Source organism: Lepus europaeus, chromosome 14 (assembly GCF_033115175.1).
Source record: "Lepus europaeus isolate LE1 chromosome 14, mLepTim1.pri, whole genome shotgun sequence".
In the NCBI taxonomy this organism is placed as follows: Eukaryota; Metazoa; Chordata; class Mammalia; order Lagomorpha; family Leporidae; genus Lepus; species Lepus europaeus.
This window is the reverse complement of record NC_084840.1, coordinates 47476125-47501541: the sequence shown is the minus strand read 5'-3', so window position 1 is coordinate 47501541 and position 25417 is coordinate 47476125. Positions and strand designations below refer to the sequence as shown.

The window sequence follows — 25417 nt, the reverse complement described above, 5'->3', positions numbered from 1 at the left end:
TATCTGAGAATATGGCTTTTTATTGTTAGTGATATTTGTATACATTCTCTAGTTTTATGAGTTTTATTTAAGAGAGGCGGATTCAAAGAACTTGTAATGAAACAGGCTATGTTATGTATGGGAAAAAAGTTTGACTTCAAAATTAAATTGTTTATAAGGATTATTTATTAAAGATTTTATTTATTTGAGAGGTAGAGTTAGGTAGAGACAGAGAGAGAGAGATCTTCCATCCGCTGGCTCACTGCCCAAATGGCTGCAACAGCTGGGCCTGTCTGAAGCCAGGAGCCAGGAGTTCTTCTGGATCTCCCATGTGGGTGCAGGGTCCCAAGGACTTGGACCATCTTCCCCTGCTTTCCCAGGCGATAGCAGAGAGCTGGATCTGAAGAGGAACAGCTGGGACACAAGCTGGTGCCCATATGGGACGCTGGTGCTGCAGGCAAAGGAGTAGCCTACTGCACCACAGTATCAGCCCCCAAAGATCACAATTTTAAAGAGAAAAATTTTCTTCCTACCTTATATGATAAAAACAAAATTAAATGATCAGAACTCTACCATCAAGTACTTATTACTTATCTGTAGAAATAGTATTTCAAGATGTTAGTTACGTTTTGTTTCTTGTTTTGTGGTCTCCAATGTGTGTCCCAGTGATGGACCTAAATATTGGTGCCAAGGAGACACCTGGTAGGAGGAAGTCCTAAGTGACAGGTGAGGGACAGAACGCAGTTATGTATTGCTTAATGATACGGATATGTTCTGAGAAATGTATCACTAGGCAACCTCATCACTGTGCAAACATCATAGAGTTTACTTACATACACCTAGTGGTGGTAGGTGAGTCACTCAATGTGACCTCTTGATACAGTCAAGAGGCAGAGTAAACATGAGATGTGTGAGGCTGCTGATGATGTAATGCAGCATACTGTTGACAGTAAACTTTCCTACATAAATAGGAGCAATATGTTTTAAAATAATGATGAAAATATCATTTAATAAATAAAAGAAAATATTTACTAAGTAAAAATTCATTTAATAAAAATATTAGTAAATACAAAAACCAATAAGTCATTTGTGAGCACGCATTATGTACTGTCCCTCATTGTATGTGCTGTACTTTGAATAACTGGCAGCACAGTACGTTTGTTTATAGCAGCATCACCACAAATACATGAATGATGTGTTCCACTACAACATTACAGTGGCTAGAATGGCCATGACACTACCAGGCAATAAGAACTTTTCAGTTCCATTACAGTCATGTGTTGCTTAACAGCAGGGATGTGTTCTGAGAAATGGATCATTGGACAGCTTTGTCCTTGGGAGAACTTCATAAAGTGTATGGACAGTTAGATGTAGTAGCTTACTACACACATAGGCTTTATGGTATAGCCTGCTGCTCCTACTCTGCAAACCTGTACAGCATGTTGTTGTACTGAGTACTGTAGATAATCATTAAATAATGGTGTTTATGTGTCTGAGTGTATCTAGACACAGAGGAAGTACAGTAAAAATAGGACACAAAAGATAATCAATATACCTGTATGAGGTACTTACCATGAATGGAGCTAGCAGGTGTGAAATTGCTATGAGTCAGTGAGCGAGTAGTGAGTGAATGTGAAGGCCTAAAACACTGTATGGCACTATAGACTTGAGAAACCTAAATTTATTTTCAGAACTTTTTCTTGAAAAATGAAGTATCCTTAGCTTACATTTTTACTTACTAAACTCAGCTTTTTAAAACTTTTTGACTCTTTTGTGATGATACTTTTACCTGAAACACATTGTACAACTATATAAAAATATTTTCTTTCTTGATATCCTTATTTCATAAACTTTTTTCTATTTTAAGAATTTATTTCATTTTTTACTTTTGAAGCTTTTTGTCAAAAAACCAAGACACAAACACTCACCTTAGCCTAGGCCTATACTAGCTAATGATTATCAGTTATCACTGACTTCCGCCTCCACGTCCTGTCCCACTAGAAGGTCTTCAATGGCAGTCTCAGGCGTGGAGCTGTCATTTCCTACTATAGCAATGCCTTCTTCTGGATACCTCCTGAAGTACCTACCTGAGGCTCTTTGAGAAGAAGCCGCTCTTTTCAAAGAAGTGGCCATGGTGGTGTGTTAGTTCTGTTTCTTTTTTTCATCGTAGATTTGCTTGTAAGCAGACAATGCATTATGGTTGTTATTCTGTGTTATTTTTAAGTATTGGAGTCCGCGTTTTCAAGCTTTTTAAGGACTTGTTGAGGTATCCAGAAGCTTTTGCCAAACCCTTCACTGTGAATTTTCTTGAGAATTCTTTTCCTCCTTCAGTTTTCTTTTTGCTTACATGTTCTTCAGCTATGAATTCACTAGACAATCGGACTTTTTCAGCCTCACTATAATCTCATGGGAATACTATCAAATGCATGGTCTGTTGTTGACTGACACAGTGTTATGTGGTACATGACTATATTTCTACCAGCTTCTGACCAGGACCACTTAGATAATCTCTAGGAAGACAAAGGCTTCCTCCACAACTCTCCCTCTGAAACTACCAACATTGCCCTTAATGCTCTAGGAGGCACTTCAGACCTGCTGCAGTCCTTAACCATTACCCAATTCCAAATCTGAGTCCACATTTTCAGGTATTATAGCAACACCCCCATTTCTCAGCACCTGTTCTCATCTTAGTCTTTTTCATAGAGCTGTACAAAATGCTTGAAACTGGGTAATTTATAATGGGCAGAAATGTGTTTCTCATAGTTATGGAGGCTAGGAAGTCCAAAATCAAGCTGGCAGCAGGTTTAGTGTCTGCTAAAGGCCCTGCTTCCTCTTCTAAGATGGTGTCTTGGGGCGGACGTGGTGGCGCAGGAGGTAAAGCCACTGCTTGTGATGTCTGCATTCCATACCCAAGTGCCTGCAATTGAGTTTCACCTCTACTGTCTATCCAATTTCCTGCCAATGTGGCAAGTACTTGGTTTCCATCCACACGCCTGGGAGATCTAGACAGAATGCTGGGTTCCTTCCTGTCTTCCTGGCCCAGCCCCAGCCTTTTTGGACATTTGGCAAGTGAGCCAATGGATAGAAAGTCTCTGCATCTTAAAAAAAAAAAAAAAATGGTGCTTTTATGCTATGTCCTACATAATGGAAAGAGGTAGAAGAGAAAAAGGGACTGAATGCAGTGAACCCTCTTATAAAGTCCCTAAACCCGTTCACAGGGAGGATCCCTCATGACCTATTAGTTACTACAAGCTGTGCTTCTGGAGATTATTTCAACATGAATTTTGGAGGGGATACAAACATTCCAACCCTGGCATTAATTTAATTTTTTATTTTTATACTGTCTTTGTATGACTTTGGTATCAGGGTACCACCATTGAATAATAAACTGGGAAGTGTTCTCTTCAGTTTTCTAAATAAGATTGTGTAGCTTTGGTGTTAATTTTTTTAATGTTTGGCAGGATTTTCTGGTGAAACTAAGTCTGGATAGTTTTTGTTTTTTTTTTTTTTTTTTTGAAGTTTTTAAATTACAAGTTAAATTTCTTGTATAGCTATAGGAATTTCAAATATCTATTTCATGAATACAAGTTGGGATGATTGTGTTTGAGCAGTTGGTTCTTTTCACTAATCTGTCAAACTTGGGTTTTAGAGTTGTTGCCAATATTTGATTTTTTTTTTTTTTTGACAGGCAGAGTTAGACAGTGAGAGAGAGAGGAACAGAGAGAAGGGTCTTCCTTTTCCATTGGTTCACCCCCCAAATGGCTGTTATGGCTGGCACGCTGCGCCGATCCAAAGCCAGGAGCCAGGTGCTTCCTCCTGGTCTCCCATGCAGGTGCAGGGCCCAAGCACTTGGGCCATCCTCCACTGCACTCCCAGGCCACAGCAGAGAGCTAGCCTGGAAGAGGAGCAACCAGGACAGAATCCGGCGCCCCAACCGGGACTAGAACCCGGGGTGACAGCGCCGCAGGCAGAGGATTAGCCAAGTGAGCCACGGTGCCAGCCACCAATATTTGATTCTTACTCTTTTGATATATGCATGTCCTATAATAATTTCTCCTTTTTCAGTGCTAATCTTTTATTTTCTCTTTATTTTTGTCAGTTTGACAGAAGTCTATCAATTTTATTCATCTTACAAAAACTAGTTTTTTTTGTTTCATTGATTTTTCTCTATTTTCAGTTTCATGGATTTTTGCTTTTACTTCTAGTTTCTATATTGTACCTCCTTTGGGCTTGTTTTCATGTTTTTCTAGTTTCTTGATGTGGAAGCTCAGATTATTAATTAGAGGCATTTCTCTTTTCTAATGTAAGCATTTAATGCTATAAATATCTTCTTAGGATTGTTCCCATGTTTTGATATTGTATTTTCATTTGATTCAGTCCAGTGTATTTTTCTCTTGAAACTGCAACTGTGGTACATCGATTATTTAGAAGTATGTTGTTGGCTGGTGCCGCAGCTCAATAGGCTAATCATCCACCTGCGGCTCCGGCACACCGGGTTCTAGTCCCGGTCGGGGTGCCAGATTCTGTCCCAGTTGCCCCTCTTCCAGGCCAGCTCTCTGCTATGGCCCGGGAGTGCAGTGGAGGATGGCCCAGGTGCTTGGGCCCTGCACCCCATGGGAGACCAGGAGAAGCACTTGGCTCCTGGCTTCGGATCAGCGCAGTGCGCCGGCCGCAGTGCGCCAGCCCTGGGTGGCCATTGGGGAGTGAACCAACGGCAAAAGGAAGACTTTCCTCTCTCTCTCTCTCTCTCTCACTGTCCACTCTGCCTGTCCCAAAAAAAAAAAAAGTATGTTGTTTAGTTTGCAAATGTTCGGGGGTCCTCTTGTCATCATTCTGTTACAAATTTCTGAAATCTGATATTCACATGGCTACTGCTGCTTTCCTTTGATTAATGTTTGTATGGCGTTATCTTTCTTAGTCCTTTTACTTTCAGCCTACTCACACTGTTAAGTTTGAATGAATTTCTTATAGATAGCATGTACATAATTCATGATTTTTCTTCTCTACTGATTTTCTTTATCTAGTGTATTTAGACTATTTGTATTTTTATGTAGTTGTTGCTATGTTAGGGCTTAAGTCTGTTGTTTCATTTTATTTTCTGCTTGTTCTTTGTTTTTCAGTTTCCTTCTTTTCTACTTTCCTGTGAGTTACTTGAATATATTTTAGAATTGTTCTTAGATTTTTTACAGGGTTTTCTAAAATATAGCTCTTCATATAGCATTTTAAGTGGGTATAATAGGTACTATGTGATATAAATCACTCGATGCAATATATCAATATATTATGTCAGCAGTTTATCATTTCAAGTTACTTATAGAGACCTTATCTCCCTTTACATCCCTTTACCTCCAGCATTTATAATATAATTGTCTTAAATATTTTATATATATACATTGAATGCTACAAGCTTGATTTAGCAGCCAAACATAAGTAGAAAACTCAGGAAGAGGAAAATCTATTATCTTTACCTTTCTTATTCTTCCCTGTTTCTTGATCTTCCCAGATATTTTGTGAGTTGTTTTCTTTTTAGGAACTTCTTTTATCCATTATTATAGGATACACTGACAGGGAACAGTCTCTTAGTTTCTCTTCAGTGGAGAATGTCTCATTTTCATTTTTGTTCCTGAAAGATATTTTCACTGGGTATAGAATTCTGGGCTGACAGTTCTTTCAGCTTTTGAAACAGTGTTGTGCTGCTTCCTTCTGGCCTACATAACTTGGTGATGTAGATCCATTTTCAGAAGTGATTGATTTGGAAGCATGTATACTACAGTTGGGATGATCTGTCAGCTCAGTTCTCAAGATATTTTTCTTTTGTTCTTGGTTCTTAAAAGTGTGATTATGACATGTCTTAGCATGGATTTTCTTGGATTTGTCTTACTTTTTAATCTATAGGTTTATAGATCTTGCCAACTTTGGTAATTCTTTAGTCATTATTTCTTTGAATTATCTTTCAGCCCTCCCTCTGTTTCTCTCTTTGTGGAACCTTAATATCATGAATTTTAGATGCCTTGTTAGAGCCCCCATGACTCTACTTTGTTTCATTTTGTCTTTCTTTGTTTTTTAGATTTTTTGACAACTTTTGGTTTTCTATCTTCAAATTCACTTTTTTTTTTCACTGTTTGCTCCATTCTGTTGTTGTTCCCATCCATTAAGTTTTAATTTTAGTTAGGGTACTTTTCAGTTCTGGTACTTCTGTATGTCTTGTGTTTCTATGCTGAGACTTTTTTTTTTTTTTTTTTTGGACAGGCAGAGTTAGACAGTGAGAGAGAGACAGAGAAAGGTCTTCCTTCCATTGGTTCACCCCCCAAATGGCCACTATGGCCAGTGCACTGCACCGATCTGAAGCCAAGAGCCACGTGCTTCCTCCTGGTCTCCCATGCAGGTGCAGGGCCCAAGCACTTGGGCCATCCTCCACTGCCTTCCCGGGCCACAGCAGAGAGCTGGACTGCAAGAGGAGCAACCGGGACAGACTCCGGTGCCCCAACCGGGACTAGAACCCAGTGTGCCAGTGCTGCCAGGTGGAGGCCTAGTAAGCCATGGCCCCGGCCTCTATGCTGAGACTTTTAAACTTCTTTGTTTTAAGATTGTTCGTTATTGCTTATCAAACCATTACTATATACTTGCTTTAAAATCCTATTCAGATAATTCAAGTATCTCTCTCTCCTCCTTGTTGACTTCTTTTGATGATCTTATTCAAATTGACATACTATTGTTTTTATTTTTTTACTTGTTTTTAAGAGGTGGAGAGAGAGACAGAGAGCTCCCCAAATGCCTGCAATGGCTGGGGTGGGCCACAGCCAAGGCTGAGAGCCATGAAATCAATCCAGGTCTCCCACGTTAGTGATAGTAACTCAATTAGTTGAGGCATAAAATATTCTGTATTTTTTCTTTGACTTAAAATTTTCTGATGGCCACTTCCTCTTTTGAAGAGTCTGGTTCATGTCCTGCTATTGTATGCTTCTGTTCCAGCTTCCAGCTGATGTAACTGTTAAGGGAGTGGCTGATGGTCCAAATAGTTGGGTTCCTACCACTCATGTGGGAGGCTTGAATAAAGATCCTGGCACCTGGCTTCAGTCTGGTCCATCCCCAGCTATTGCAGCATTTGGCTAGTGAACTAGTACATGAAATATCTTGCACTTTCTCTGTCTTTCCCTCTGTCTCTGTCACTCTGACTTTCAAATAAATAAAAGTCTTTTTTAAAAACCTTAGATTTGTTTTTCTTGAATAAAGTATAAATCATAACATTCTCATTACCTCCAAAATTCATGGTGTTTGGGTTTGTCATAAATGTGTAGGTTAATTTAGGCTTGAAAAGTGGAGATTTCATGAGAGTGAAGAAGTCTAGGTCACTTACACATGTTTGCTTAAAGGCATCTAGTCGGCCGGCGCCGCGGCTCACTTGGCTAAACCTCCGCCTGTGGCGCTAGCTCCCTGGTTTCTAGCTCCCTGGTTTCTAGTCCTGGTTGGGATGCTGGATTCTGTCCCAGTTGCTCCTCTTCCAGTCCAGCTCTATGCTGTGGCCTGGGAGTATAGTGGAGGATGGCCCAAGTACCTGGGCCTTGCACCTGCATGGGAGACCAGGAGGAAGCACCTGGCTCCTGGCTTCGGAGCAGCACAACGCATTGGCCATAGCAGCCATTAGGGGAGTGAACCAATAGAAGGAAGACCTTTCTCTCTGTCTCTCTCTCACTGTCTGTGACTCTCTCTCTGTCTCTCTCTCTCTCACTGTCTAGCTCTGCCTGTCAAAAAAACTAAAAACTAAAAAAATATTGCTTTGTTTCTCAAACTCAGAAATCTACGGGTCAACAATAATGACTTTTTAAAAATTTATTTGACAGGTAGAGCTATAGACAGAGAGAGAGACAGAGACAAAGGTTTCCTTCCGCTGGTTCACTCCCCAAGTGGCCGCCACGGCTGGCGCTGTGTCAATCTGAAGCCAGGAGCCAGGTGCTTCTTCCTGGTCTCCCATACGGGTGCAGGGGCCCAAGCACTTGGGTCATCCTCCACTGCTCTCCCGGGCCATAGCAGAGAGCTGGACTGGAAGAGGAGCAACTGGGACTAGAACCCAGCACCCATATGGGATGCCGGCGCTGTAGGTGGAGGATTAACCAAGCCATGTTGCCGGCCCCCAACAATGATTTAATAACTCCTCAGTATGAGTGCATCATTAATAATGATATAGATTTTTCTCCTTTTCTTAAAAAACAAGATTTATGGCCTGTGCCACGGCTCACTAGGCTAATCCTCCGCCTGCAGCGCCGGCACACCAGGTTCTAGTCCTGGCCGGGGCACCGGGTTCTGTCCCAGTTGCTCCTCTTCCAGTCCAGCTCTCTGCTGTGGCCTGGGAGTGCAGTGGAGGATGGCCCAAGTGCTTGGGCCCTGCACCCACGTGGGAGACCAGGAGAAGCACCTGACTCCTGGCTTCAGATCAGCGCGGTGCGCCAGCCGCAGGGAGCCGGCCGCAGCGGCCATTGGGGAGTGAACCAACGGAAAAGGAAGACCTTTCTCTCTGTCTCTCTCACTGTCCACTCTGCCTGTCCAAATTAATAAATAAATAAATATTTTTTAAAAGATTTATTTATTTATTTAAAAGGCACAGTTACAGAGAGGCAGAGTTAGAGAGCGGGGAGGAGAGAGGGAGAGAGGAAGAGAGGGAGGGAGGGAAGGAGGGAGGTCTTCCATCCTGTGGTTCACTGCCCAAATGGCCAGAGCTGAGCTGATCCGAAGCCAGGAATCCGGAGCTTCTTCCAGATCTCCCACTTAGGTGCAGGAGCCCAAGATCTTGGGCCATCTTCTACTTTTCCAGGTCATAGCAGAGAGCTAGATTGGAAGTGGAACAGCCAGGACTCGAACCAGCGTCCTTATGGGATGCCAGCTCTGCAGGCGGCGGCTTTACCTGCTATGCCACAGTGCTGGCCCCACAGATGTTTCTCCTTTTAATAAGCATTTACCATTTTAGTAGTTTTATGTCTCCATGAACAAATAGTACATAGTCATAGACACACAAATATACACTTACCCATACATGTATACGCATACAATTAACATCCTGATGCTTTTATTTCTAGAGGAATTCCTTGGGAAAAGATTTTAATTTCAACAGATTTTTTAAACTACTTTTGTAATTTGCTATAATAAAATAATTCACATTTGAACCCCAGTTTAGAAATAGCCCTTTCCCTACCAACAGTACATTTAATAGCTTTTTAAATATCTGCACACATTATAATTATATCATATTTTGGTTTGTATTTCCAAATATGTATTTCTTTAATTTTTAGAGATTATGACCATCGTTTCCCATGTGGATTTGTTCATTTGTGGAATTCCTTTTTTTTTTTTTTTTTAAGATTCATTTATGTGCAGTGCAGAGAGAGAGAGAGCGAGCTAGAGAGATTGATCTTCCATCTGCTGGTTTGTTTACCAAATGGCCAGAACATCCAGTTCTGGGCCAGGCCAAAGCCAGGAATCTTGTTTGTTTGTTTGATTTTTTTTATAGGAAGCTTTTTATTTAATAAATATGAACTTCATAAGTACAACTTTTGGATTATAGTGGTGGTTCTTCCCCCCATACCCACCCTCCCACCCCCAAAGCATCCCACCTCCTACTCCCTCTCCCATCCCAATCTTCATTAAGATTCATTTTTAAATATCTTTATATACAGAAGATCAACTCTATACTAAGTAAATATTTATACAGTTTGCACCCACACAGACACACGAAGTATAAAGTACTGTTTGAAGACTAGTTTTACCATTCATTCTTATAGTACAACACATTAAGGACAGAGGTCCTACGTGGGGATCAAGTGCACAATGACTCCTGTGTTTTGTTTTGTTTTTTTTTTTTTTTAAGATTTATGTATGTATTTATTTGAAAGTCAGAGTTACACAGAGAAGAAGAGAGAGAGAGAGGTCTTCCATCCGCTGGTTCACTCCCCAGATGGCTGCAACAACCGGAGCTGCGCCAATCCGAAGTCAGGGGCCAGGAGCTTCTTCCAGGTCTCCCACATGGGTGCAGGGGACCTGGGCCATCTTCCACTGCCTTTCCAGGCCATAGCAAAGAGCTGGATTGGAAGTAGAGCAGCCAGGACTCAGATCGGTACCAATATGGGATGCTGGCACTGCAAGTGGCACCTTTACCCACTACACCACAGTGCCAGCCCCCTGTTGTTGATTTAATGATGGACATTCGGGGCCAGCGCTGTGGCACATTGGGTTAATGCCCTGGCCTGAAGCGCCAGCATCCCATATGGGCACCGGTTCGAGTCTTGGCTGCTCCACTTCTGTCCAGCTCTCTGCTATAGCCTGGGAAAGTAATAGAAGATGGCCCAAGTCCTTGGGCCCCTGCACCCACGTGGGAGACCCAGAGGAAGCTCCTGGCTTGTGGCTTTGGATCAGCACAGCGCCGACTGTCGTGGCCAATTGGGGAGTAAACCATCGGATGGAAGACCGACCTCTCTCTGCCTCTCCTCTCTCTAACTCTGACTTTCAAATAAATAAATAAATAAATCTTTAAAAAAATAAAAAAAAAATTAACACTCTGATTTATGATGTCCATGATCAACCAAGGCTCTTGTCATAAGCTTCCAAGGCTATGGAAGCCTCTTGAGTCCACAAACTCCAACCTTATTTAGACAAGGCCATAATCAAAGTGGAAATTCTCCCCTCCCTTCAGAGAAAGTTACCTCCTTTTTTGGTGGCTCCTTCTTTCCACCAGGATCTCACTCCAGAGATCTTTCACGTAGGTCGTTTTTTGCCACAGTGTCTTGGTTTTCCATGCCTGAAATGCTCTCATGGGCTTTTTAGCTAGATCCAAATGCCTTGAGGGCTAATTCTGAGGCCAGAGTGCTATTAGGGCATTTGTCATTTTATGAGCCTGCTGTGTGTCCTGCTTCCCATGTTGGGTCGTTCTTTCCTTTATAATTCTATCAATTATTATTAGCAGACACTTGGACTTATTTATGTGATCCCTTTGACACTTAATCCTATCTTTATGATCAGTTATGAACTTAAGCTGATCACGTTAACTAGTAAGATAAGCCAAGAATCTTGAACTCTCCCATGTGGTGGCAAGGACCCAAATACTTGGGCTATAGTCTGCTGCTTCCCCAGGTGCATTAGCAGGGAGATGGATTGGATGCAAAGCAGCTAGGATATGGGATGTCGGTGTCACAGGTCGTGGTTGATCCTGCTGCGCCACAATGCTGCACCTATAGAATGCCTATTCTTCACCTTTGTTCATTTTTCCTATAGGGTTGCTTATTCCCTTGTCAGTTTATAAGATTCCTTTATGTAATATTTATATGAATCTTCTGTTTGTCCTGTAAACTACAGATACTTTTTCCAAATCTGTTATTTGTCTCTTGATTTGTTTACTGTCTCTTGTCTTTTGTAGCATCTAAAATTTTAGTCTTATTTAAGCTTTCTTCTTTAAATAGTGCCTATTAAAATTTCTTTTCACAAGATTTTTATTTTTTTGGCTTTTCAAATCAACTCTTTTATCCAGCTGTAATTTATTTTTGTATATGGTGTGAGATCGTGTCCATTTTTCTTTTAAATGAGCTTTCAATTGTGTTAACATCATTTACTAAATCCTTTTCCCACTGATTGGAAATATTTTTGAATTCTCTATTCTCTTCTAGGAATTTGTCTATTCCTAAGCCAGTACCACACTGCTTTTGTTACATTACCATTATAGTACATGCAAGCACATACACACACAGAATGGAGAAGGATATGGTTATAAGGCTAGATGAGGCTGGCTGTAGTGATTTAAAATGGAGTTGCTTCTTAGTGTTGAGTCTCTAATCAAAATGGGACTTAATGGGGTCCAACTGATAGCCATCTGTAGCCATGTGTCATTTAACAATGGGGAATTTGAGAAATGCATCGAGAAGAGTTTCATTATTGTGTTAACATCATAGAATGTACTTATATAAGCTAAGCTATAATGTCTAGGTGATATAATCTATGTGATCATGGTCTTTAATGCATTGTTATCTGTAACATATACAGTACATGATTATTGGTAAGTATTTTTGACGCTGCCAGGATAAATTTTGCCCTTGTAAAATACTAAAAAGATAAATGTGTAACAATGAAAGCCAGTTTGTTTTTACAGGTGGAAAAGTGAAAATTTGTTCTGTTAAATTACTTGCCCAATTTATGTTACTATTACATGACAAAGATAGGACTAAAACACTGAAGTTCCTTTCATGTGCCAAAATAAAATGTTTGATGAAAAGTAGTTTGAAAACCAAAAGTGTTACAAATTGATATGTTGGTTTTGTCATGAATATATTAGCAACATATTTAAAAATATGTAATTGTACAATAAAACTTAAAACTATCTTTTGTAACAATTCTGTTTTGATAAAAAAATGTTCTTTCAAAATACAATCTATGAATTAAATATTAGAAATTCTTTTTATTCTTAACAAATCTCAATACTTGGTTCTCTTAAACATTTTTTTAGAACAGAAGAAAGTTAAAGTTAAAAAGCCAAAACCTGAATTTCCTGTATACACACCTTTAGAAAGTACCTATATTCAATCTTATGATCATGCAACTTCTATAGAAGAAATTGAGGAACAAATGGATGATTGGCTGGAAAACAGGAACAGAACACAGAAAAAACAGGTAAATAATTTTAAATACTTGTCTGAATTAAAGCAGGTACAGAAAATACATAAAGTATAATTGTGAAGCTCAGTGAATCATCATGAAGTGAACCAAGGTAACCGTCACTAAGACCATGAACTAGAATTTTGCCCATGTCCTGAAGCCTCCTTCATGCTTCCTCCTGGTCACTACTTTTCTTTTCCTCCGCAAAGATGAGTATCCTGACTTCTAACACCATAGGTAGTTTTTCTGCTTTCCCAAGTTTATAAATGAAATCACCTCCTATATACTCCTTTGTGTCTGATTTCCTTTATTCAATATTATTTTTGTAAGATTTATCCATGAGTCTGTGTAGCATAAGTTTATTTTCATTGCTGTATATTAATTTATTCATAAATACAGCATAATTTATTTTTTAGAGAAAAGTGGTACCTCCAGTTTTCTGCTATAATGAATAATTTTCCTGTAAGAATGTTATACATATTTTAAATACAAATAGATGTACAGTTCTACTTTTAGAGTTCACTTTCAGAATCACTGTTCATCATGAATTAATATTTCTAAATAGCTTACAAAAATATTTGTATCAATTTATACTTCAGCAGGATATAAAAATTTCAATTATTGTACATTCTTGGTAACATTTGGCAAAGTCTCCTATATTTTAACTATCTGGTAGTTATATAATGTCTAATTATGGTTTAATTTACATATTCTCTGATGAGAACTGTTTTCTGGACAGTGCTACCTTCCTGGTGTAGTTCTTCTCCAAGTCCTTTTTAAATTAGTTGCCTGCCTGTCTTTTTAGATACTGGTTTGTAAAGGGTTGTTTGTATATTTCAGATATGAGTCTTTTGCATCTAAGTGCTTGCATTCTGGCTTGCCTTCTCATTGTTAATGGTGTATTTTGATGCCCAGAAGTTGCTAATTTTAATTATCAATTTTTCTCATACTTGGCATTATTTTTTAAGAGACCTTTCCTACTTCAAAGTTACAAGGATATCTCTAAAAGCTTCTAGAAGCTTTAATGCTTTACTCAAACATTTAGATTAACAATCCCATGGAATTTATTTTTGTATTTATCTTTAAGTAGTGATCATGTTTAATCCTTTTTTTCCCCAAGTTTTTTGAACCAGTTGGCCCAAAGCCAATTAATTTAAAGACAACTTCCTACTAATGCCATTTTTGTCATAATCTACGTATATCAACTTTATGTTTGTTTCCATGTGTTCTGCTTTATTCCACTAATCTACTTGTCCATCCTTGTGACAATACTATAGAATCTTTTTTTTTTTTTTAAAGATTTGTTTATTTATTTGAAAGACACACAGAGAGAGGAGAGGCAGAGAGAGAGAGAGGTCTTTCATCTACTAGTTTACTCCCCAGTTGGCCGCCACGGCCGGAGCTGCACCAATCTGAAGCCAGGAGCCAGGAGCTTCCTCTGGGTCTTCCACGTGGGTGCAGAGGCCCAAGGACTTGGGCCATCCTCCACTGCTTTCCCAGGCCATAGCAGAGAGCTGGATCGGAAGTGGAGCAGCCAGGTCTCGAACCAGTGCCCATATAGGATGCTGGCGCTTCAGACCAGGGTGTTAACCCATTGTGCCGGCCCCAATATACAATCTTAATTACTGTGGTTTTATAATAGGTGTCTGGTATACTAATTTTCCAATTTTATTTTCTATCTACATGTTTTCATGTAAATTTTTCAAGTAGCTTGCCATTTTTTCACAGATTCTTCAGCTGTGATATTTGGGATAACAATGAATACATAGATCAGTTTTGTAGGAATTGAAATCTATAACTCATGAGTAAATTTATTCATTTTGATTTTTTTTGAAGGTTTATTTCATTTATTTGAAAGGCAGAGTTACAGAGAGGGAGAGGGAGAGATAGAGAGATCTTCCACCTGCTGGTTCACTACCCAGATGGTCAGTGCTGGACCAAGCCAAAGCCAGGAGCCAGGAAGCCAGGGGCTTCATCTGTGTCTCTTGTATTAGTACAAGGGACCAAGGATTTGGGCCATCCTCTGCTGCCTTCCCTGGGGCATTAGCAGGGAGCTGGATTGGACGTGGAACAGTTGGGACTCAAACCGGTGCCCATAATGGGATGCCAGCATTGCCAGCTCAACCTGCTATACCACAATGCTGGCCCCTCATTTTGATATTTTTAAGTTTCTTTTTAATGATGTTGTAGCAATATATTGTGGAGTTTCACATGTACGTTTTGCACATTTTTTTCTTAGGTGGTATTTTACATTTTTTGATGATATTGTAAATAGTATCGTTTGTTAAATTTCACTAATTATACTTAGCATATAAAAATACAATGGGATCTGGGGGTGGGGAGGGCAAAGTGTGAAGATGCTGCTTTGGAGACCTGAATCCCATATCATAGTGCCTGGGTTCAAGTCCCTGCTCCATTCTTGATAACCAGTTCTAGTTTCCTGCTAGTGCACACCCTGGAAAGCAGCAGGTAATGGCACAATTACTTCAGTCTCTGCCACTCATGTGGGAGACCTGATTGAGTTCTCATTCCTGGCTCAGCTCTTAAAGTTATGTGGAGAGTGACCCAGAGAAAGATCTTTCTTTGTCTTTATCTCTGTACCTTTCTAATGAAATGGGAATAAATAAACAAATACATTTTTAAAAGAAATACAATTGAATATTGTATGATAACCTTGTATTTAGCAGCCTGTCTTTCTTTCTTTCTTTCTTTCTTTCTTTCTTTCTTTCTTTCTTTCTTTCTTTCTTTCTTTCTTTCTTTCTTTTTTGATTAAAATCTACAGTTTTTATTTTCCAATGCTGAGTTGGTTGGATCCCAGAGGATCTTTTTTTTTTTTTTAATGAATATAAATTTCCAAAGTATAGCTTATGGATTACAAAGGCTTCCTCCCCCACAACTTCCTCCCCACCCGCAACCCTCCCCTTTTCCACTCACTCTCCCCTTCCATTCCCATCAAGATTCATTTTCAATTCTCTTTATATACAGAAAATCAGTTTAGTATATATAAGGATTTCAACAGTTTGCCCTCACATAGCAACACAAAGTGAAAAAATACTATGGAAGTCAGTCTGGAGATTCCTCAAAAACCTGAATATAACCCTACCATTCAACCCAGCCATCCCACTCCTTGAAATTTACCCAAAGGAAATTAAATTGGCAAACAAAAAAGCCATCTGCACATTAATGTTTATTGCAGCTCAATTCACAATAGCTAAGACCTAGAACCAACCCAAATGCCCATCAACAGTAGACTGGATAAAGAAACTATGGGACATGTACTCTATGGAATACTATACAGCAGTCAAAAACAATGAAACCCAGTCATTTGCAACAAGATTGAGCAATCTGGAAAGCATCATGCTGAGTGAATTAAACCAGTCCCAAAGAGACAAATATCATTTGTTTTCCCTGATCAGTGACAACTAACTGAGCACCAAAGGGAAACCTGTGGAAGTGTAATGGACACTGTGAGAAACAGTGACTTGATCAGCTATGGTGCTGACTGTTGTTGTACAATGTAATACTTTATCCATTTTAGTATTTTTTTTTGTGAACTCTGTAATTAACACACAGTTATTCTTAGGGGTCTAAATCTTAACTGAAAAGTGATCCCGGTTAAATATAAGAATGAGAAAAAGAGAGGGAGGAGATGTACAATTGGGGACATGCTCAATCGGACTTGCCCCAAATGATGGAGTTAGAAAAGTGTCAGGGGATTCCAATACAATCCCATCAAGGTGGCATGTACCAATGCCATCTCACCAGTCCAGGTGATCAATTTCAGTTCACAATTGATCACACTGATAGATCTAAGAGTCAAAGGGCTCACACAAACAAGACTAGTGTCTGCTAATACTAACTGATAGAACCAAAAAAAAGGAGAGAAGGATCCAACATGGGAAGGGGGAGACACAGCAGACTCATAGAATGACAGATGTCCTAAATAGCACTCTGGCCTCAGAATCAGCCCTTAAAGCATTTGAATCTGGCTGAAGAGCCTATGAGAGTATTTTAGGCATGGAAAGCCAAGACACTCTGGGAAAAAAAAGATGAAGAAGACCTAAATGAAGGATCTCAGCGAGTGTGATCCCAGTGGAAAGAACGGGGCTATCAGAGTAGGAGGTACCTTTCTCTGAAGGGAGGAGAGAACTTCCACTTTGACTATGGCCCTGTCAGAATAGGATCGAAGTTGGCGAACCCTAAAGGCTTCCATAGCCTCGGCAACTCATGGCTAGAGCCTAGGGAGATTACTGACGCCATAAACAAGAGTGTTAAATTGTTAATTTATTTTTTAATTCTAGTGGTTTTGCTGTATATCATATATCTGTTGCCTTGAGGATTTATTTACTTATTTATTTGTGAGGCAGGGTTACAGAGAGAGATCTTCCATCTGCTGGTTCACTCTCTAAATAGCTGCACAGCCAGGCAGTGCAAGACCAAACCCAGGAGACTGGAGTTCCATCCAGGTATCCCATCAGTAGCAAGGGCCCAAGCATTTGGACTGTCTTTTGCTTGTTTCTCAGGCACGTTAGCCAGGAGCTGGATTGGCAGTGGAGCAGCTGACACTTGAACTGGCACTCTTACGGGATGCTACCATCACAAAGTGGCTGCTTAGCCCACTGTGCCACAATGCCAGCTCCTAAAATAGGATGGTTTAAATATATTTTCTAGAAAATTATTTATCTTACTTCCCTCAAGCATAAGGTTTCAGTTTCTTTTTTATATAGTCCATACATTCTTGAGTCTTTGCAATTTTTTATTGTTGAAAACTGGATATTTTGAATAATATAAATTAGCAACTCTAGAAATCAGATTCTGTTCTTCAGGATTTGTTGTGATATTGGGCTTATTGTACCTACTTGTTTTTTTAGTGCCTTTTCTGACCTAATTCTATAAAGTCTGTTTTTTTGTCTTGTGTGGCCACTGATGTCTCCATTATATTAACTTAGTGATCAACTAATGATTTTACAGATTTTCTTAAATGCCTGGAACCAAACTTCCAATCTTTGCCATGGGCTTTTTGTGTGTATTTCTTTGTAACTCTGCTGAACCTTTACTTCCTTCTTCCAGAAGCCTTAAAATAGCTGCAGCAGTCGAGTTCTTTTCTTTCCTGACCATGTGCACGTGTGCCTGCAGCCCTGAGTATGCACTTGGTCTTCTAGATTCCCAGGAATGGCAAAACATTTATTCCTCAGGTGTCCTCAGAAACCTTTTCATTAGTCTGTTGTTTGCCCCAGCTGTTTTCTGTCTCCTCAGGCAGTTGTGAATAAGAAATTATCCTGTTAGTGTTTGCAACAAATAGCCCAAGGGAAGCAGCTTTAGCATAAAGCCTGTCCTTAGTCTGAATCCATGTTCCAGGTAGCCTCCAAACAGATCAGATCAAATATTCACCATTCTTTGCACATTAGTTCATTCTGTTCCCTCCAGTACCATGAATAAGCATTGTTATTTTCACAGATGGTACTGAAATAGGGAACAGAGGCCAAGACTGGACTAAGTAGAGGTGCCACAAAGTTTGCTATTCTTATCAATAATCAGCTGTTTTGCCTGAATTGTATCTTACCCCTGGAACTGAAACCTTTGATTTCCAGGGTTCAGTGTAGGTTCATTATTCTAATAGTTATTTTACTTTTTTTTTTTTTTAATTTGAGACACAGAGAGCTCCCATCCTCTGGTTCGCTCCCCAAATACTCAGAATGGCTAGGACTGGGCCAGGCTGAAGCTGGAATCCAATCCAGTAATCCCATCCAGTTCTCCTACGTGGGTATAGGGAACCCAACTACTTGAGCCATCACTACTGCCTCCCAGGGTCCACATTAACAGGAAACTGGAATCAGGAGGCAGAGTCAGGAATTAAGCCCTTGTACTCCAATGTGAGATACATGAGGGTCCTAACCACTAGGCCAGACACCAACCCTCTTACCTGTTTTGTTTTGTTTCTTTTTTTTTTTTTTCTTTGCTTTTATGGAAGAGTGGAATTGTTAGTTCCTTATACTACTGGTTTCAAAGGCATTTTATATTTTTCAAAAATCAATTTAAGGAAGTTCTCTTTCTAGCTTTGCCAAGAATTTATTACAAATGAATTGTCAAATGTTATGCCTTTCTCCATCTGTTAAGATTTTATATCATTTTTCATCTCTATTTTGTTAATGAAATGGATTATATTGATTGGCTTTCCAAAATCAAACAATGTTGCTTTCCTTTGATGAACCTTGTTGGATCCCATGAAATATTATCCTTTAGTACATTTTTTTATTTGCTTTGGTTTGCAAATATTTTGTTTATGATTTTTGCTTGTATATTTATGAGCAAGATTGGCCTTTGATTTTGTTTTCTTATATCTTTGTCAGTATAAAGGTGAAGGATGTTTTCCCTCACCCTCTGAAGGTTTGGGCATGCTAAAGTAAACTAGCACTAGATTAACAGGGAAAAAGATTCACAAGCTTATTACTTGCATGGGATAAACACCAGAGAATGATTACCGTAGTAACCTGTTGAGGTTCAGAGGCTTTATACTCTTTTCAGGGGAGAGAGGCAGATGGGGAATATTGGTGACTTCAAGAGGTAGTAAATGATTTTTAGGGTATTTAAATGAGCCCAAAGAACAGACAATAGCTTATGACAAGTTTGTCTAGATCTGGTAACATCAGTGACTTTCCTTCATGTAATATGTATTTAATCTTCCCTGTTTAATGAAATTTTCAGAAAGGGAATGAAAATAATTGTGTTCCTTCTAGAAGAGCTTCAGATAAGGGAACTTCAGGGAGAGAGTTCTTTCCTATGCTTTGGGAGAGATGCAGGAGATCAGAAAGTCTTTGGTTCTGGGAATGCTTCTGAGACTTTTTGAGTTCTATTCAATTGTTTAGCATGTCAGACTGCCATATTTTAGCATGTTATTTCTAAGCTGCAGTCTCAGGAACTTTTGATGTTAATCATGTACTAGGCCTATAAACTATGAATTCTTTCTTCTTTCTTGAAGTTTTTTTTTCTTGAGGTAGCATTTGGCACAGCAGTTGAGTACCTCTTGGAACACCTGCATCCAGTTTCAGAGTCCCTCGGTTTTAGTCCTGGCTCTGCTTCTAATCCAGCTTCCTGCTGGTGTGTACCCTGGGAGACAGTGGTGATGGCTCAAGTATATGGGTCTCTGCCAAACATGTGGGAGACCCAGATTGAGTTCTGGGCTCCTGGCTTCAACTCTGGCCCGACCAAGACTGTTGCAGGCATTTAGGGCAAAAACGAGCAGATTGAATCAGTGTCTCCCTCCCTCCCTTCCTCCTTCCCATCCTCTTTTCCCCCTCCCCCCCTTTCAAATAAATAAATAAATAGTTTTTACAGTTTTTATTTTATTTTATTTTTATTTGACAGGTAGAGATATAGACAGTGAGAGAGAGAGAGAGAGAGAGAGAGAGAGAGAGAAAGGTCTTCCTTTCGCTGGTTCACTCCCCAAATGGCTGCCACAGCTGCCGCTGTGCCGATCCGAAGCCAGGAGCCAGGTGCTTCTTCCAGGTCTCCCATGTGGGTGCAGGAGCCCAAGCACTTGGGCCATCCTCCACTGCCCTCCCAGGCCACAGCAGAGAGCCGGACTGGAAGAGGAGCAACCGGAACTAGAACCCGGCGCCCATATGGGATCCCGGCACCGCAGGCGGAGGATCAGCCAAGTGAGCCACGGCACTGGCCCCATACAGTTTTTATTTTTAAATAATTGTAGATTAATAGGAAGTTGCAAAGACAGTATAGAGAGTTCCTACCTTCCCTAACACCTTATGTAACTACAGGATAATGTCAGAACCAGGAAATTGACATCAGTCCAATGGCTGTGTATTGTTGTACATCATTTTATCATTTTACCTGTAAATTTGTTTGCCACAAATGCATTCAAGATACAAAAATCTCTCTTTATCACAAAGTTGTCACTCCTCTTGGTCTTTTTAATCACACTCATCTCCTTCTCACCATCCTTTATTTATTTGGAAGAGAGTGTGACACACACACACAGAGGAGAGAGAAATCTTCCATCTTTCCGTCTTCTGATTTACTCCCCCAAGTGAATGCAACAGCCATATCCAGGAGCCAGGAACTCCATCAAGGTCTCCAACATGAGTGGCAGGGACTCATGTGCCTTAGCTATCTGCTATTGCTTCTCGGGTGCATCAGCAGGGAACTGGTTCAAGTGAGGTAGCCAGGACTCAACCCAGGCACTCCAGTATGGGATGCAGGCATCGCAAGTGGAAATTTAGATGCTGTGCCACAGTGTCCACCCCTGATCTTTCACCTGTGACAACCACTAATTTTTTCTGTTTCTCTACAATGTTTTGTCATTTGGAGAATAAAAGTGGAATTATTCAGTATGTGATCCCTTGAGATTGACTTCCTTTACTCATCATGATGCCCTGAGATCCATTCAAATATTTGAGTGTATCAGTAACTTGTTTTACTGTATTGTTGAGTAATATTCCATGGTATGCCTGTACTATAGTTGATTTAATTATTATTCTATTTAAGAAAATTTTGATGGCTTCCAGATTTTACCTACGAAGAACAAAATTACACCAGTCTAGTTTAAGGATTTTAATTGGCTTTGTATTTTATTCTAAAATCAGGTAACATTTTATTCCATAAAATAGAATACATCTTTTCAATGGGTTGAGCAGAAGAGATTGGTTCTATAAGCATAAAAGGCCTGAAGAAAGCAGAAACAAAAACAAAATGTGAATTGGTAATTTTATTTGAACTTATTTTCATTTATTTGAAAGACAGTTCACATAGATGGCAGGCATCTAAGTCCTTCAGCCAGCATCTGCTGCCTCCTAGAGTGTGCATTAGCAGGACCCAGGATTGGAAGCAGAGTCAAGACTTAATTATGGGATGCAGGCATCCCAACCTGTTAGACCAAACACCTGCCCCTGGTCATTTTAAAGTTTCTTTCTCAGAAGGTAGGGATAGGAAGACAGAACATTAAAACATGGTGGACTTCATTGTTACACCAATTGAAACTAGCTTGTTTGGGAAATTTGTTCTCTCTCTCATCCTGATTTTTTTGGAAGATCAGGTAAACAATTTAGTTTCAATTGTGGATGACTCTATTTTGACTTTTAGTTTGGTTTGTTGGAGCCCAGTGCAAAACTTTGTCCAAAATAATGGTCTCCTGTAACTTATTTAACATGCCTGGTATAATAAAGCTGCTATAAATAGTTTTTTATTTGAACATAAGATTTCATGTCTCTTACATATATATTTAGAAATGGAATTGATGGATGATATGGTAGTTGTATGTTTAACATTTGGAGGAACTGGCCAACTTTTTTTTCAGGGTATCTGCACCATTTTACATTTGTACCAACAGTATATGAGAGGTTCAGTTTCTTTATATATTCTAGATATGGGTCCTTTATCAGATTTTTGGCTTTTGTGCACAAATATATTTTCCCAGTTGGAAACTGCTTAACAGGGTCTTTGGCATAATCGCAATAAAGTCCAGTTTCATACATTTTTTTCCTGTATGGATTGTGGTTTTAGAGCATACCAAAGAACTTTTGACCATGCCACAGGTACCAAAGAGTTTCTCCTCTGTTTTCTTTTAAATGTTTTATAATTCTTTATTTTATATTATATATACAACCCAATTTGAGTTGTGTTTGTAGAAGATGTGAGTTTTATGCCAATATTGGAGGGGGGAGCAGTTGCCTATAAATAATTCAATTATTTTAGCATCATTTATTTAAAAGACTGTCTTGTTTGTTTTTTAATTTTATTCTGTAGAAAAGTTGCAGGAGATTGGAGTTATTTCTTCCATAAATATTTAGGAACAGTCACTGCTAAAGCCATCTGGGCTTTCTTGGAGGGATGATTTTTAATTGAGATCTCTTTTCTTTTATTATATGATCATTCATATTTTATATTTCTTTCCGTGTTCATTTGGATAAGTTGTGTTTTTACCAGGAATCTGAACTTGGTTAATTGTGAAACTAGCATAAAGTCATTAATCATATTATCTTATTTTAATTTAATTTTTATAGCTGTTGCTATCCAATAGAACTTTGTGCAGTTGTGCAAATATTCTGTATCTCTGCAGTCTTACATGGTATATGGCTATTGAGCACTTGAAATTGGGCTAATGTGACTGAGGGATGGACTTTTGATATTATTGTCCTCTAAATAATTCAGATTTTACTTTAAATAGCTTCATGTGACTAGTGGTAACATATTATGCAGCTCATATCTATAGAGGCTATAATGTCCTCCTTTTCATTACTGATATTGAATATTTGTATGTTCTCATATTCTTTGTATCTTTTTTCTCCTTTTAATTGTTACTAGTCTTAAAATAGTCTTTTGCTTTTTTATCTGTATTTTGCTTTTTATGATTTCTGTTCTTTTATTTCCTCATTGTACTTTCTTTGAGTTGAATCTATAATTCTTAAGAATCTAACCTCTAGGCCGCCGCCGCGACTCACTAGGCTAATCTTCCGCCCGCGGCGCTGGCACACGGGGTTCTAGTCCCGGTCGGGGTGCCGGATTCTATCCCGGTTGCCCCTCTTCCAGGCCAGCTCTCTGCTATGGCCCAGGAAGGCAGTGGAGGATGGCCTAAGTCCTTGGGCCCCGCACCCGCATGGGAGACCAAGAGAAGCACCTGGCTCCTGGCTTCGGATCAGCGCAATGCGCCGGCCGCAGCGGCCATTGGAGGGTGAACCAGGAAGACCTTTCTCTCTGTCTCTCTCTGTCTCTGTCTCTCTCTCTCACTATCCACTCTGCCTATGGGGGGGGGGGGAGAATATAAATATAAATATAAATATATATATATATATAACCTAACAGTATTTGAAATTTATTTAGTGTTTTTTCCATTGTTAATAAATAAGTAATTATTGGTGTTTTGTAGTTTAAATCTGCCATCTCAGTATTTTGTTGTTGGTTTTGGCCCTCCTTATCTATGTATTTTTACTCCTTCATATCTTAACTTCTTGAGGATTCATTAAGTGTAAATTTGAAATGTACCCATGCTTAGTTTATTCTTTTTAGTGCTAAGTAACATTCTGTTGTATGCGTACACAATAGTTTTTTATCTACTCATCAGTTGATGAATACTTTTTTAGTTTGGAGCTGTCATAAGTAAATCTGCTGTAAACATTCATGTGCAAGTCTGTGTGGATATATTCTTTCATTTCTCTTGGGTAAATGCCTAGTAGTAGAATGACTGGAACGTGAGATAGGAAAGAAGCAGCAATTGGCCGGCACTGCGGCTCACTAGGCTAATCCTCCGTCTGTGGCACCGGCACCCCGGGTTCTAGTCCCAGTCGGGGCGCTGGATTCTGTCCCGGTTGCTCCTCTTCCAGTCCAGCTCTCTGCTGTGGCCCGGGAGTGCAGTGGAAGATGGCCCAAGTCATTGGGCCCTGCACCTGCATGGGAGACCAGGAGAATCTCCTGGCTTCAGATCAGCGCGGTGCGCCGGCCGCAGCAGCCATTGGGGGTTGAACCAACGGAAAAGGAAGACCTTTCTCTCTGTCCACTCTGCCTGTCCAAAAAAAAAAAAGGCAATCTGTTTTCCAGGTAGTTGGTCTTTATGTTCCCACAGAGCGTGAGTTGTAGTTTTTCCACATTCTGGTGGAATTCTTTAAATTTCAGCCATTCTGGTGGATGTGTAGGATTTCATTATGAGTCTGACTTTCAGTTACCTCATGAGTGAATAATAATGCTTAGTATTTTGTCCTGTGCTCATTTGTCATTTGAATATCTTCTTTTATAAAGCATCTGTTCAGATCTAATGCCCAGTGTGTATCTAATTTTTAAAGGTCTTTATATATCTTAAATACAATTCTTCTTATCACCTGTATGTTTTGCAATTCTAATTTTAACTGGAAATATCTACTTGAAAGAAATATCTTTGAAGAACAAATATTTTTCATTCGGCTATTCAGCTTATTAGTTTTTAGTTTTTCGTTTGTTTTTGTGAAGGTGTTTTTATGTCCTAATTAGGAAACCTTTACAAAACCCCAAATCACTAAGATTTTCTCCTGTTTCCTGTTTCCTGTGGGGTTTTGAGAGATAGAGTTACAGACAGAGAGAAAGGTCTTCATCTGCTGTTTCACTCCCCAAATGTCCCCCGTGGCCAGAGATGTGTGGATCCGAAGCCAGGAGCCAAGCACTTGGGCCATCCGCCACTGCTTTCCCAGGCCATGGCAGAGATCTAGATTGGAAGAGGAGCAACTGGGACACGAAACAGTGCCCTTATAGGATGCTGGCATCCCAGGTAGAGGTTTCGCCTACTATGCCACAGAGCCGGCCCCACCTGCTAAAAGTTTTATAGTTTTGCTCTTACACCTTCATCTGTGATTGAATGTGCAGATAGTTGAGATAAGGGTCAAGATTCCTACTTTTTTACATGAGGCTAACCAATGTTTCATTACCATTTGTTGAAAAGTTTATCTTTTACCGATCGAATTACCATGGTACCCTTGTTGAAATTCAGTTAACCATATATGCATTGATTTATTTCTGGACTCTATTTTGTTAATCCACATGTCTGTAGTTCCATATTTTGATTACTTCAACTGTATAGTAAGTCTTGAAATCAGTTCAATAATTATATTGGTCATTTTAAGCAATTTACATTTCTATATAAAATCTAGAATCAAATAATTGATTTCTACCTGCAAACCCCCCCCCCCAAAAAAAAAAATCCTGCTAGGAGATTGACTGGAATTCATTGACTCTATAGACCTTAAAAAAATCTTGATATCTTAAAAAAAAATTGAGTCTTCTCATCTATTATTGTGGTACATCTCTCATTCTAGTTAAATCTTTCATTTCT

The 25417-nt window shown here is 39.5% G+C and overlaps 1 protein-coding gene across 1 annotated transcript in view; it reads left to right on the top strand.

Moving 5' to 3' along the window:
- Positions 1–25417, top strand: part of DNAJC1 (DnaJ heat shock protein family (Hsp40) member C1) — a 174988-nt gene that overhangs the window by 100118 nt on the left and 49453 nt on the right. Inside the window, exon 8 of the mRNA XM_062210570.1 lies at positions 12461–12624. Coding sequence (XP_062066554.1) covers positions 12461–12624 — 164 coding nt within the window. The remainder of the gene's footprint in view (positions 1–12460; positions 12625–25417) is intronic.